Source organism: Phyllopteryx taeniolatus, chromosome 7, assembly GCF_024500385.1.
Source record: "Phyllopteryx taeniolatus isolate TA_2022b chromosome 7, UOR_Ptae_1.2, whole genome shotgun sequence".
NCBI classification, from domain to species: domain Eukaryota; kingdom Metazoa; phylum Chordata; class Actinopteri; order Syngnathiformes; family Syngnathidae; genus Phyllopteryx; species Phyllopteryx taeniolatus.
In genome coordinates, this window is record NC_084508.1 from 4,007,597 (window position 1) to 4,020,810 (window position 13,214).

Sequence of the window (13,214 nt, forward strand, 5' to 3'; positions counted from 1 at the left end):
ATAAATCAGGATTTGAGATTAGTGTCGTGTCAACGCGCTTTCGTGGATTTTTAACGCGGAACGTCGCCACCGCGGGACTCGGCCACCAGGGGGGAGTGCTCTGCCGATAAACATTTCCATTTTAAATATATAAGCGCCAATTCATAATTCAGTGTTATGTTTGAATGTTCAGAACACGCGAAGGAACGTGATTCAAAAAAGAAATCCCGATTTACTGGCAGGCAGGGACGAGCTAACGTTGTTCGCGCTAACTGGCGAATTGACCTCGTGCGTAAAAATATGAAAACAAATTCAGCGGTAAAATAGGACTGTATCAGGGTAGGTCGATTAGGGTTTGAAGTCTGGATTTGCAATTCATAACAGGGTTTCAAATAATGGTTTTAGAACTGGGTTATCGTTACCGCGACGACGAGTCGGCTCAGCCTTTCGGGCGCGCTCCTTTTCTACCCAATCGTGACATCGGCGAACATGTTGACCCGCGCAATGTTCCAAACAGATTTGGTTTGACTTCCCCAGTCTTGCGTTGCCCCTGCCCCAGCTTTCTGGGAAAGCGTTGCAGGCGTTAAAATTCAAAAAGGAGAGAATATTTGCAAAACAATAAGAACGTCTTCGTGGCGTTTTCAGCTGAATATAGATTGAAAAGGATTTGCAAACCATTGTGTTCTCTTTTTATTTCCATTTTACACCGTGACACAACGCCATTGGAATTGTGGTTTGTATTTCCTGTCGTCGTCGTTTTGTTTTCGTATCTTATCGTTGGTGCTGTTGTAGTAGTTTTTTTGTGTGTTTTTTTTTTTTTTCATTTTTTTGTTATTATTGATGTTGTGTTTGTAGTTTGTGTTTGTTTTTTGGGGCGTCCCGGTTTGAGCCTCACGCCGTCTTCCTGACGCTCTCATCACGGCGGTGGAAAAGATTTTACGATTTTTTTTTTTTTATCAGGATGTGAAGTGACGGCGGGAGGGTGCGAGGATGTTCGGGGGAACGGGACGTCCCCGAGTGTTTGAATCAAAGATGGCCCGTGATGCGCTGACAGGAGAACGTGCTCTCAATTATTCATTAAAGCGCCGTCTTCAAACATGCAGCGTCCTCCACTCCTCGTAAAAAAAAAAAAAATAAATAAAAATGTAAAAAAAATAAATGCCTGGTCACATGACGCCGTTCCAAGACACGAACAGGAGACCAAAAAAAAAGCAAAGCCGGCGGAGGTTTTTTTTTATTTCATGATGGCAAATCACATCCGACACACCATCGACACAGAAAATTTGAATTCAAATGAGGACTCGGGTTAGGGTTTCTAGCCAGAATTAAGGTTTCAAGGCCGGTGAGAAGAATCAATTTCAGTTTTAAACTCGGTTTACATTTTAAAGTAGGATTTCACAGTAGGGTTAAGGTTTCTAAGGTTTCAGGTCAGAGTAATGTTTGGAATTTTTCGAACAAGGTTAGGGCTTCAAGACCGCTTTATTGTCTCAGGTTATTCTTTAAAATAAAGCTTTCAAATTAGGGTTTGAAGACTGAGTTTGGGTTTCAAACAAGGGTTCGGGTTTAAGATTAGGGTTTCAAATGTCGGACGGTGGTTGAAAATAAGGTTTCAAGACGGGATTTGGGTTAGGTTAGGGTTTCAAGCCAATGTTACTGTTTCAAACTGGAGTTAGGGTCTTTAGCCATGGGTATGGTTTTGAATTAGGGGTTCAAGTCTGGATTATGTTTCCCTAACTCTCTCAAAACTAGGTTTAGGGTTTTCAAAAGTGGTTTGTATCATGGGTTCGGGTTTCGGGTTGTATCACGTGTAGCACATACAATAAATGTGTGTAAATGTGTGTAGTGTGCGTGGAGCGCTACAGCGCCACCTTCTGGAACTTGCGGGTCCGTGCCCCGCTCGGCCGCGACAGCGTTGGCGTTATTGCTCGAGCCGTTTGTCGCCGTGTCAAAATACATTTTTGCGTCGTCATGTTGCGCTTCACCAATTTCACCAAGCATAATTGCCGTCTTCATCATCCTGATCGTCATGGCCATCATCACCCTCATGCTCTTCGTCTTCATTAATATCATCGTCTTCGTCGACGTTGCAGCACAACCTCCTCATCCTCGTCTCGATTGTGTTTGCGGTGCGTATTAGTACACTCATACGAAACCGTGTATGCGTATGTAGAACGGGGGCAAGGATTTTGGCCCTCCGTCAACATTTGACTCATTTGACAGCGGGGGGCTGTGTCGCCATGGCGACCATACTGTATGCACTCTCATTAGTGCATCGCACCAGCGCGCCATTCGTCACACTTCACGTGCGGGCACTTAGCCGCGATTATCACCGCCATCATCGTCGTCGTCGTCATTTTCCTCGCAGAACTCGTGGCGGGCGTATAAGTCAAGTCTGCTCCGGCGGAACATACTTTTAATGAGCTTCAAGTCGATCCTGATTCGCAGCTAGGTAGCACCCACGCACACACCCACGCACACTCATGACACGCAACGTGTCTAGACAGTAATGACGATGATAAGTAAAAAAATAAAAAATAAAATGGTGCGTCTCATTATTGTGGTAGTGAGGAGGCATTTAAAACTCTTTATAAGTGAGTTTTGTGGCGCCCCCTATGGGTTGGCAATGGCATCGGAATATAATATAATATAATAAAGGTTAGGCTTTTGAGTTCCGGTTTAGAATTTGGGTATCAGACTTGAGTTAGGGTCTCTAGCTAGGGTTTCGGGCCTTCTTTATCGTCCCGCATTGCATCACGTGACCGACGCATTGGCCCGCATTGGCCCGCATCGGTCACATGTTTCAAATTTGAGTTTCAAATCAGGGTTGTAAATGTACCCGCTGCCCAATCCCGACAATATTCGTGTTGTGTACTTTGAGTTTTACATCACACACACACACGCGCGCGCACACACGTGAGGTGTTCCATAACTCCTATTACTGTCCATTGAATGCTAATACTGGTTTCCACGGTGACAGAGCTTCTTCACACCTCGACTAAAACTTCCAGGTAGCGTGTTCCTGAAAAGCTGCTTCAGACTTTCTCCTTTGAGCCCCCGCAGCCTAAATTTAGCCCTGAGAAAGTTTCTCTCTAATTACTTCTCAGTCTGAGTGCATCGCCATGGCAACACGCATGCAAATTCCCAGTTTGGAAACAGTTGTCAGTCAGCGGGAAAAGTGGCGTTAGCACGAAAGCGTGTGGCGAGAACTCTTTTTATAGGCTTGCCGCCATAATGCGACATGCAGGGTGTTAAAAAAACAAACAAAAAAAAAAACGTTGGTGATAAGAAGACGCCATTTTAGCTCATTAATTCCTACCAGCACTCCATTTCTAACATTTCAAAGGATTCCATGCTAGCAACATTTGATTTGATTTCCAATATGTCACACAGTGGAGGCTGTTGACTAACTTACTAAATAGCAAATTATATAACTAACTGATTCCCTCACTCACTAATCAGTTAAAATGCCAATCAACTGACCGGTCAACAAACTAACCAAATTGCCTAGTAACTAACCAACTAGCTAGCCAATATTCCAACTAACTAGCCAAGTATAAGCAGTGAATTTCCCAGCTAACTAGTCAACTAAACAGTCTACTAACTAACCAATGCAACTGGCAAGTAGTCAACCGAGAAACTAACTAAACAAACTGCCTCCTAACAAACCCCCCAAAACACCAATACAACCAGGCAACCTAACTAACCAGCTAGGATGCCAACTATCAATTTTAGAATAGGTTTCGATTCAGATTAGGGGATGTCGTCAATCGTTGCCAAATATGAAACAAATAAACTTGACTTGACTGAACAAACCTACTAGCCTGCCAACTAACCAACCAACAAACTTAGTAACCAGGCCAACAAACTAACCAAACTGCCTATCAACTAACCAACTGTCCAGTTAATCAATCAACTAACTTACCAGTAAATTACCGAAATAACCAGTCAACTAACCAACCAACAAAATCAAATCAACAACTTAACTAACTAGCCTGCCAACTCATAAACCAAAATGAATAAACAAACAACCACAAAAACAGCCAGCTAACTTGCCAACGAACCAACCATATAACCAAGCCGCCACCCAGACAACTTGTGAATTTTCAACTAACTACCTTGCTAATCAACCCAAAAAGAGACAAATAACAAACCCGCCAACCAACCAAACATCCTACCAACTAACTAGGCAACAAAGTCAAGCAATCAAACAACTAACTAACCAACGTCGACCCTAATGAAGCCCTCTAGGTGCCGGTCCATGTTATCACTGTCATATTTGTAGGACAAAAAATGTTTCAGTTTACTTCTGCTGATAATAAACAAATGGCCAGACATACAAATGCGATGTTCCTTTTTCACTTGATGTCGTACAAAAGTGGGAGTTGTACTAAAAGGTGCAAAAACCGATGTCACTTGTGTGCTTAAAGAGTCGACACGGAACGAACGGCCTTTAGCGGCGGCACGTCTCGCTATTTAGCGAGCTGCCGTCGCTGCCCGGCTTTCGCCGTCCCTGCGGGATCCGCCGCGCATCAATTACCGCCCACGGCCCGGCTCTCCCTCTGATCCCCGCCGTCCCGCGTCCGCCGCAGGGAATTGGGAAAACGTATAAGGGGGCTCACTTGAAGGTGCCATCGTGGAGAAAAAGCTTGAAGTATGCAAATGAGGCACGGGGCAGGTGGCTCTGCATGTGGAACTTACAAACGAACCATTTCACCCAACTAATTGCACACCCGCCGAAACAGCCACTGAACAAACTAGGCAAAAGCCGACCCACCCATCCAACAACCCAATTACCAACTGTCCAAACAACCAACTAACCAATTACCCAACTACCCAACAGACCAACAACAATGCAACCAACTAAGCATTTAAACTACACAACTAACTACTCATCAACCGCTAACCGTCTACCTAAATTACCAACTACCCAAAGAACAACCAACTCACTAACCAACTATCCAACTACCCAACTTACAAAACCCACCAACTACTCAACAAACAAACCAGCAAGCAATTAACCCTTTAAACAACTAGACAACTTTCTACTCCTCAACCAATCGACCAACTACATAAATTGCCAACTAACCAAAGAACTACACAACTAACTCAGGCAGTTGTTTGGTTGGATAGTTGGATAGTTGCAACTACCCACCCACCCAACCAGTCAACCAACAACCAACTTTCTTGGCTGATTAGTTGATTGGTTCAGTATTTGGATTGGTTTGGTTTGCAAGTACCCAACAAACCAACCAACAACTGCTGTAACTACACAACCAACTAACCATTTAATCAATCACACAACTAACTAAAAACTCACCCACCCACCAAAACACTAGCCAACTACGCCAACAACTATCCAACCAACTTCCAAACCAACAAACTATTCAGCCAACCAAGTGCTATCCTTAAGCTTCCCTCAATTCAAATTTGAATGCGCCTTTGTGTATAAAAAGCTTGAAATATGCAAATGAGGAGGGTTCAGGTGGCTTTACATGTGGAAAGGCGGCCCCAGGGAACACGCGCTTACCCAGCATCCTTCACTGCACCTCGTTCGGCCACGGCCGCCGATCCTCGCAGGGGAACTATTCGGCAGACTGCAGATTGAGGGAGAAAGCGCACGCTTCTCTAATTACGCACCGTATTTTTCCACATCCGTCGCCCGCCGATCAACACTGCGGCTGCACGGGCTCGGGAAGTCAGGGCCGACGCTCAGGAGCTCAAAAGTGCTTGTGAGTCAGATCAAGTCTTCAAAACCTAGATCCATTTTAGCGCTTGTTAACCTCACTAATAACTGCGTGAATAACGTTATGGCGGCCATCAAAAGAGACGACCAGCTGACAACCAGCTAACCAACCAACAATCCAACCGGCCAACCAACTGCCCAATTGTAACCACATGACAACCAACGAGACAATCAGCAAGCTAGCCAGCCAACCGACCAACCTGTGACCAGTTGACCAACCGACACAAGTAACCCAACTCACTAAACAACTAACAAACTACAAAAATTCATAACTACACAACCAAACTGTCAACTACTACATAACCAAACCAACAAACCCACAGTGAATCAACCAACAAGCCAACCAGCCAATCAAACAATTTGTCAGCTAATTAACTACCAACCGGCTAAATAACCAAGCTCACCAAACAACTACATGTATTTTCCCAAATAACTAACCCAACCAGAAAGTCAACCAAACAATTTACCAACTGCCTAACTAGCTGCCCAACCAATTAACAAAGCAGCTAGCCACACAAGTGACTAACTACCCAACAAACCAAATTAACCAACTAGGCCACTAACTACCCACCCACCCAATCGACAAACCACTAACCAACTAACTAATCAACCCAGCTCAGCAAACAGTTTCACACATAAATGACTGAATTCCAGCTCAGATCACCAAACCAGTAACCAACTACCCAAATTACTAACTACCCAACCAACCAATGATTCAACCAACAAGCCAACCAATGTAGCAACCTTCAACTACAAAACTAACTTACTAACCAACAAACCCATTCAAAAATAGAAATAGCCACCCACTCAAGCAATCACTGCCCGAGCAAACAACAACCTAGTTGACTATCTACCCAACCAATTGACATACCAACCAACTGACCCAACCCAATAGCAATTTTAACCAACTAACCACCCACCCAACAAATCTGCTAACCGGTCAACCTAGCTAACCAAATACCTAACCAACTATTCAAATTACCAACTACCCAACCAACTACAGGAATTCACCAGTCAACCAACCCAAAAACTATCCATCCATCCATTTTCAACACCACTTATCCTGGGTAGGGTCGCGGGGCGCCGGGGCCTATCCCAGCGGACTTTGGGCGAAAGGCGGACTACACCCTGAACTGGTCGCCAGTCAGTCCCAGGGCACATATAGACACGGACAACCATTCGCACTCACATTCACACCGTCGCTGAGTGGGAACTGAACCCACGCTGCCTGCACCAAAGTCAGGCGAGTGGACCACTACACCATCAGTGACCCCCCCCCCCCCCCCCCACCCCAAAAAAAAAACTATGCAAATGAATAATGAACATGGTTTGAGTTGCTCCTAATCCGTCAGTTTGGTGACAGTTTGGACGGGCGAGTCAGTGGACGCGTCGCGAGTGTAATTGGGAAAGTCTATTTCCAGCTTCAGTGAAGCTGAGAAGCACTCGGCTGGAACCAAAGTTCCTCGAGGTCCTGACGGCTGGAGAAATATCAAAAAGGACGGATCCTCGTTCTGCCGGTTGACCACAAAAGGCGAGGAGCCGGAAAAAAACGTGAAGGCCACAGTCAGTTAGTTAGTCAGGCTGTAAGTCAGCAAGCTAGTTTGTTAGTGAGCCAGGTAGTTGCTCGGTCAATCAGTTAGTTAATTGGCTAGTCACTTCATTTGTCATTTAGTTTCACTTTGTTAGTCAGTCACTTTGTCAGTTAGACAGATAGTCAGTCAGTCAGTCAGTCAGTCTTTCAGCCAGTTAGTTTGTTACTCAGTCGGTTAGACAGTGATTCACTCGGTTTACTAACCAGTCAGTTCATTTGTCAATTATCTTCATTTCGTTTAGTTACTATCACCTAGTCAGTCACTTTTTCTGTGAGTCACTTTGTCAATTACTCGAGTCAGTCAGTCAGTCGGTCATTCAGTCAGCAAGTTAGTTAGTCAATCGGTCAGTCAGTCGGTCGGTCAGGCAGTCAATCAGTTAGTATTTGGTCAGTCGGTCAGTCAGTCAGACAGTATGTTAGTCAACTAGTCAGGCAGTCAGTCAGTCTTTCAGTCATCCGGCAAGTTAGTCAGTCAGACAGTCAGTCTTTTAGTTAGACATTGAGTTTGTCAGTGAGTTTGTTTGTCAGTCAGTTAGTTACTTTTTCAGTCAATTAGTTAGTTAGTCAGGCAGTTAATCTGTCAGTCATTCAGCAAGTTCGTTAGTTTGTTCATCAGTCATTTAATTAATCAAGTCAAGTCAGTTCGTCTGACGGGTAGTCTGTCAGTCACACACCTCGTCAGTCAGTTTGTCAGACAGTCATTTAGTTTGTTAGTCTTTCAGACAATCAGATAGACAGTCCGACAGTTAGGTTGTCACTCAACCAGTTAGTGAGTCTGTCAGCCGGTCGGTCCCGGAAGATTCCAGTAGCGGTCCGACAGGCGCCTCGTGGGGTTGACGACGGAGAAAGCAGGGTGGTAAACTGGTCAAGATGATGCAGAGAAACGTGGAGTTAACAGCTGAGTAGCCGCTAATGACTAGCAACCTCGTGTCCAACTAAACATAAAACAGTCCTTTGTGATATTAAGTATGCACAATATTTTGGAAATGGAGCACTGACCCCAAAATGTCATAAAATGACTAATAAGGACGTAGGAATTGCTATTTTAGGGCTTGCGAAGCGACTTGGACCTTCTGCTGCATTTTCCAAAAGTCAGTCTAAAATACGATAAGTCAATAAGATCCCCGTTCTACAAAAAGCCAGAAGGGACAAAAACATCAAGGTTACCGAAATGGGATCGCTGCGCGGAGGCTTGACATTACCGGAAGCGGACGTGTCGGCGAACGCCTCCGCCGTCGATGCGGATGAGGAGAGCGGGCGTGACGCCGCTCGGGTGCGACAAATTCGCCGAGAAACTTTCCGCGGGACAACAGTCGAATTGTGTCTGATAGCCTCTTTCGCAAAAATTGGGGAACATGCCGCTTGCGTGTGCGCGCGTGTGTGCTTTGAAGTGAGTGGAAAATCTGCGTGAAAGCCAGCGTGCGAGCTCAGCTGGCGTGTTTTCTCGACAGCAGAAGGATGTTTGAGCCGCCGTCGGCCTGTCAGCTCGCTGCTGCTTAGCCACACAAATATTGAAGGAGGCAAAGCACACGCGCGCACACACAAACAAACACGCGACGGTTTGCCGCTTTGAGGTGTCACGTTGATTTTCACGACGGCGTTTGATTTTTGCCTCCCTCTGCTAATAAGCAGTCGTTCATCGACTTCGCTTTGTTCTCGGTACAGTAGCAGGCCGAACAAATCCGACGTGAGAAAATCCCACTTTTTAAATTGAAAAAAGAAATCGGACACTTTTCGTCAAAATACAACCTTTCAACTCGTGAATTATTATTATTTTTTTGTTTTACTAACTTTTTTCTTGGAGTGTTTAAATCTCTAAAAAATGACTTTATTCTTTTAAAGTTACAAAATAATTTCTTGACAAAAATTTGACTTCTTTTCCCAAAGTTGATTTATTACATTTATTTCTTTATTCTCGTAAGTTTATACAAAGTTTTTTTCTCTAAAAAATATTCCATTTCACTTTTATTCACAAAATTGATGTTAAATATTCATTTATCCACTTCATTCGTCATTTGTATTTATTTGTTGGTGATTTCTGTATGTAAAGCTATACTTATTCTGTATTAAATGTATTTTTTATTCCAATATTTTGGGGTTTCTAGAACAGATTAATTGGATTTACATGATTTCCTATGGGAAATATTGCTTTGGATTTCGTACAATTTGGTTTCGGTTCGACTTTTTGCAACGGTTCAATCACAAAAACTGAAGTTCCACTTTATATCGCATTTTAACCAAGCATCTATAAATTCATATTTTTTTCTATAGAAAACACAAACAACTGAACCAAACAGAATATATTTATTAGTAATTTTATTTCAGGGGTATAATTGCATGATCTGTTCATCTAAGCATGTAGACGATTTTGGTAGAGGCTTGTAAAAAAAAAAACATATTTTTTGTCCAAAATGAGTAAAATATAAAACATTTCTAGAGCACTTTTTAAAAAACAAAAGTAGCTGAAAGAAAGTTCTGTACATAAATATCAATTGAGCAGAAAACAACTAGCAATGTTTACTTGCTTTAACAAATCTTGCCAAGTCAAATGTTTTTGTTTTATTGGCAGATAATTTTGCATTAATTAGGTAATATACTCCTCATTTTATCTCTCCCCCGTCTGCAGTTGAGTAAGTAAACCACTATTTGTAGCTTTTAATTGGACCTAATGAATTCAGATGATGTACTGTATGAATATAAATTCTTCGCGGCAGTTCCTGTTTATTCAGTGCTGCGGCTTTTTCCCTAGAACTCATATTTTATATATTTAGAATCCAAATGTGACTTTTCTGTTCCTAGAATGTTTTTTTTTTTTTTTTTTTTTTTTTTTTTCTGCAATGAGTCATTTCTGCTCCTCATTAGCATATGAAAGCGGAGGCTGTCAAGCGGCATCAAAAAAGCACAAAGCAGCTTTTCGCGACTACTTCACGTGTGTCACTCAAAGTGTTCGACGTCTCCTTCTAATGTTTTTATTACCGCAATTATGTATTTCTACGGGAAATTTAAAAAATGCAAATTCAACACATTGACTTAACTTGAGCATGATTGTGACAGACCAATGACAATTAGAGCCAGAGTGAACAGAAGACCTACAAAAATAATAAAAAAAAAAAAATCAAAAATATATTGCGAGAATAAAGTTGTATTCTTTTTTTTTTTTCAAGAAACAAATACTAGTGCTATTACAAAAAAAAACATATTTTTTTTCAAGAAGAAAGGGATTCATCTTATTGGGAATAAAGTATTTTTTTATACAAAAGGAGTAATTTATTTATTGCATGAGTAAAAACATTTTTTAAAGTGCAGTAGTAGTACAGTTTCATGTTTCCTTGTTAAATTGCAAGTTGAATCTGAAATAAAAAATAATACGTTAGTCTCATAATATGCTCATTTTATTTCCGAAAAAAATGTTTTTACTCAAAAAATGTTTTTACTCAAAAACATAAATTTATTCTTGCAAATTTAAAATTGCTTTCGACGTTCACTTTTTATCTAAAATCTGTTACAAAAATCAGACTTTACTCGCATTTTTTCTCGAAAAGAAAAAAATCCCAATATGTCTAAACAGGACATGACTTTATTCTCATATCATATTTTTTACTTTCCGTTGTGGTCCTCATAATCGTCGGTGAAAAAGTGCTGTGTAAGTAAGTAAACAATTAACATCTTACAACAATAGAACAATCTTCAGGTGTTTTGAAGCGCAACGAGGAGGCTAAGCTAGGCTATGCTAAGCTAAAATAAGCTAAGCTAAGCTAAGTGCGTTTTCTTGTAGGTGTTCGTAAAGAGGAGCTCAAGCTCGAGCTTTTTTTGCGTGTCTGTGTGAGGTTCGAACAGCTGGAGCGCAGATCTCGGCTGTCAGTCACACACACGCACACACACGCACGCACACACACACACTGCACAAGGTTCATTATTAAATACACACACGCGCGCGCACACACACACACACGTGTGGCCTCCATGTAAACAACTGCGGCTTCGCTGTCACACACACACACACGAGCAGCTTTCGTCTCTGCTCGTTGTCACACTCTGCTTCAATGTGCTTTAGCACCACCTACAGGCCTGGAGTGTAACATCGTCATGTTTTGAATCAAACGAATTAGATATCGCCAGTCGGCCTTTCGTCTCGCCGCCGCCGGCGTCCTTTGCGTCACTTCGACGTTAACAACTTCATCCTGCTCGTCTCGTGTGTGTCGCCGACGCGTTGATGACTTCGGAACTCGAGTGGATTCTTCCTGTTCGCGGCTGCAGAGAGAGCGCGCGTGAAAATAGATCCCGCTGCCCCCCAGCGGCGCCGCTGACATCTGTCCCGTCCGCTTCAAATCCGACTAGTTCATAACCGCCCGCTTCATACGCACCCAGTTCATACCGGCCTGCTTTATTACCACAAAGTTGGTACCTGCCCATTTATTACCCGCTCATTTCAGACTTGCCCGGTTCACACCCAACTACTTCATACCCGTCCACTTGATACTAACCGCCGAGTTCATACCCGCCTAGTTGCTACGCATCCAGTTCCTACCCGATCAGTTCATAGGCGCCTAGTTGCTACCCAGTTCGTACCTGACCGGTTCATACCCGCCGCTGGTCATCCTATTTTTCGCGCGCTCGGCATTCCTGAGATGAACGCCGATGGGGAAGAAGGAAGGACTCGGCAAGATGAAGGACTCCGTCGGGAAGCGCGAGCGTCTTTGAATTAGAAGACGTGTCGGCGTGTGCGCGTCGCTTCAATCTGGTGCCTCACGCCCACTCGCTAACTCTCTTCTGCCACCCAAACGCTTCCGATCGTACAGTAAACCTTTGCGCATCTGCAAATTGTCACTTGCCAATTTTTCGGGGGAACATAATAACCAAAACTGTTGACCGATAGAAGGCGCCTATCTTGCGCTTTTCTGTCGGGATGCGAGCTGGCATCCATAATATCTCCTTTGGCAGAAAAAAAAAATCCTTCAAAGAGATTTGTTTTTATGTGCAAATGTGATCTCCTGCAGGAAAGCTTTTTTTTTTTTTTTTTTTTTTTCTTTGAACACGCAGAGTCGTTAATTTTGCAGGCCGCCTGGCAAAATCGTCACGGTGACTAACGGCTCAAGCGGCACAAAGCGCTACGTCGTCATCCTCCGGACTTCGCTGTCGACGCCGGCACCGACTTCCCGGCCGCTCGCCCGCTCCGCTCGCCGAGTTAGATGGTCAGCTAGTTAATTAATCAGTCAGTCAATAGGTCAGTCAATCAGTTTTGTCATTTAGTCAGCCTTTTCGTTAAGTCATTCAGTTGTTTAGTTATTTCCTTAGTCAGTTAATCAGTCAGTCAATTAGTTAGTCATTTAGTCAGTCAATCAGTTATTTGCTCGGCCGGTCAGTCAGTTAATCGAGCAGTTAGCTCGTTTGTCAGTTAGTCAACTAGTTAATGAGCCAGTCAGTAGGTCAGTCAGTCAACTAGTTAGTCAGTCAGCCAGAAGGTCTCCTGATGATGCGTTCAAGATGGCTGGGAAAGAATAAAACACTGAAGCAGGAGGCCCAACTGGATCTGTCCCTGGTGCTGGAGGTGTACCTAATCAATTGTCCAGTGAGTGGCTTCCTCATCTTGGTCTCTGGTAGAATTCTTCTTCTTCTTATTATTATTATTTGTAATATGCATGATGTCTTCTATTTTACAGATCAGTTTGGTGCTGAATAATGAAAGAAGAACGTGGCCCACTTTGACGTCCCACATAGTCGGTGGGCTCTGAGTCGAGAAGCGCCCGTGATGTATTATTTAGGTGTTACGCTGGCCGACTTGAATGCAACACGCCGCGTTCGCGTTGGCGTTCGCGTCTGCGTGCCCGTACGCGTGCCCGTGCGCCGGCCGTCATCACGTTCGTTGATCGGCTCGATTGTTTCAGAGTTCCGACTGAGGTC

General features: G+C 43.5%; 1 protein-coding gene across 2 annotated transcripts in view; it reads left to right on the forward strand.

Moving 5' to 3' along the window:
• The first annotated feature begins 12,468 nt into the window (after positions 1–12,468).
• Positions 12,469–13,214, forward strand: part of LOC133480802 (cadherin-2-like) — a 54,690-nt gene continuing 53,944 nt past the window's right edge. The window contains exons 1-2 of one of the 2 annotated variants that reach the window (XM_061779413.1): positions 12,469–12,882; positions 12,974–13,034. In XM_061779413.1, the coding sequence (XP_061635397.1) occupies positions 12,784–12,882; positions 12,974–13,034 (160 nt within the window). In that variant the 5' untranslated portion in view covers positions 12,469–12,783. The remainder of the gene's footprint in view (positions 12,883–12,973; positions 13,035–13,214) is intronic. The other variant, XM_061779414.1, reaches the window with a different exon arrangement.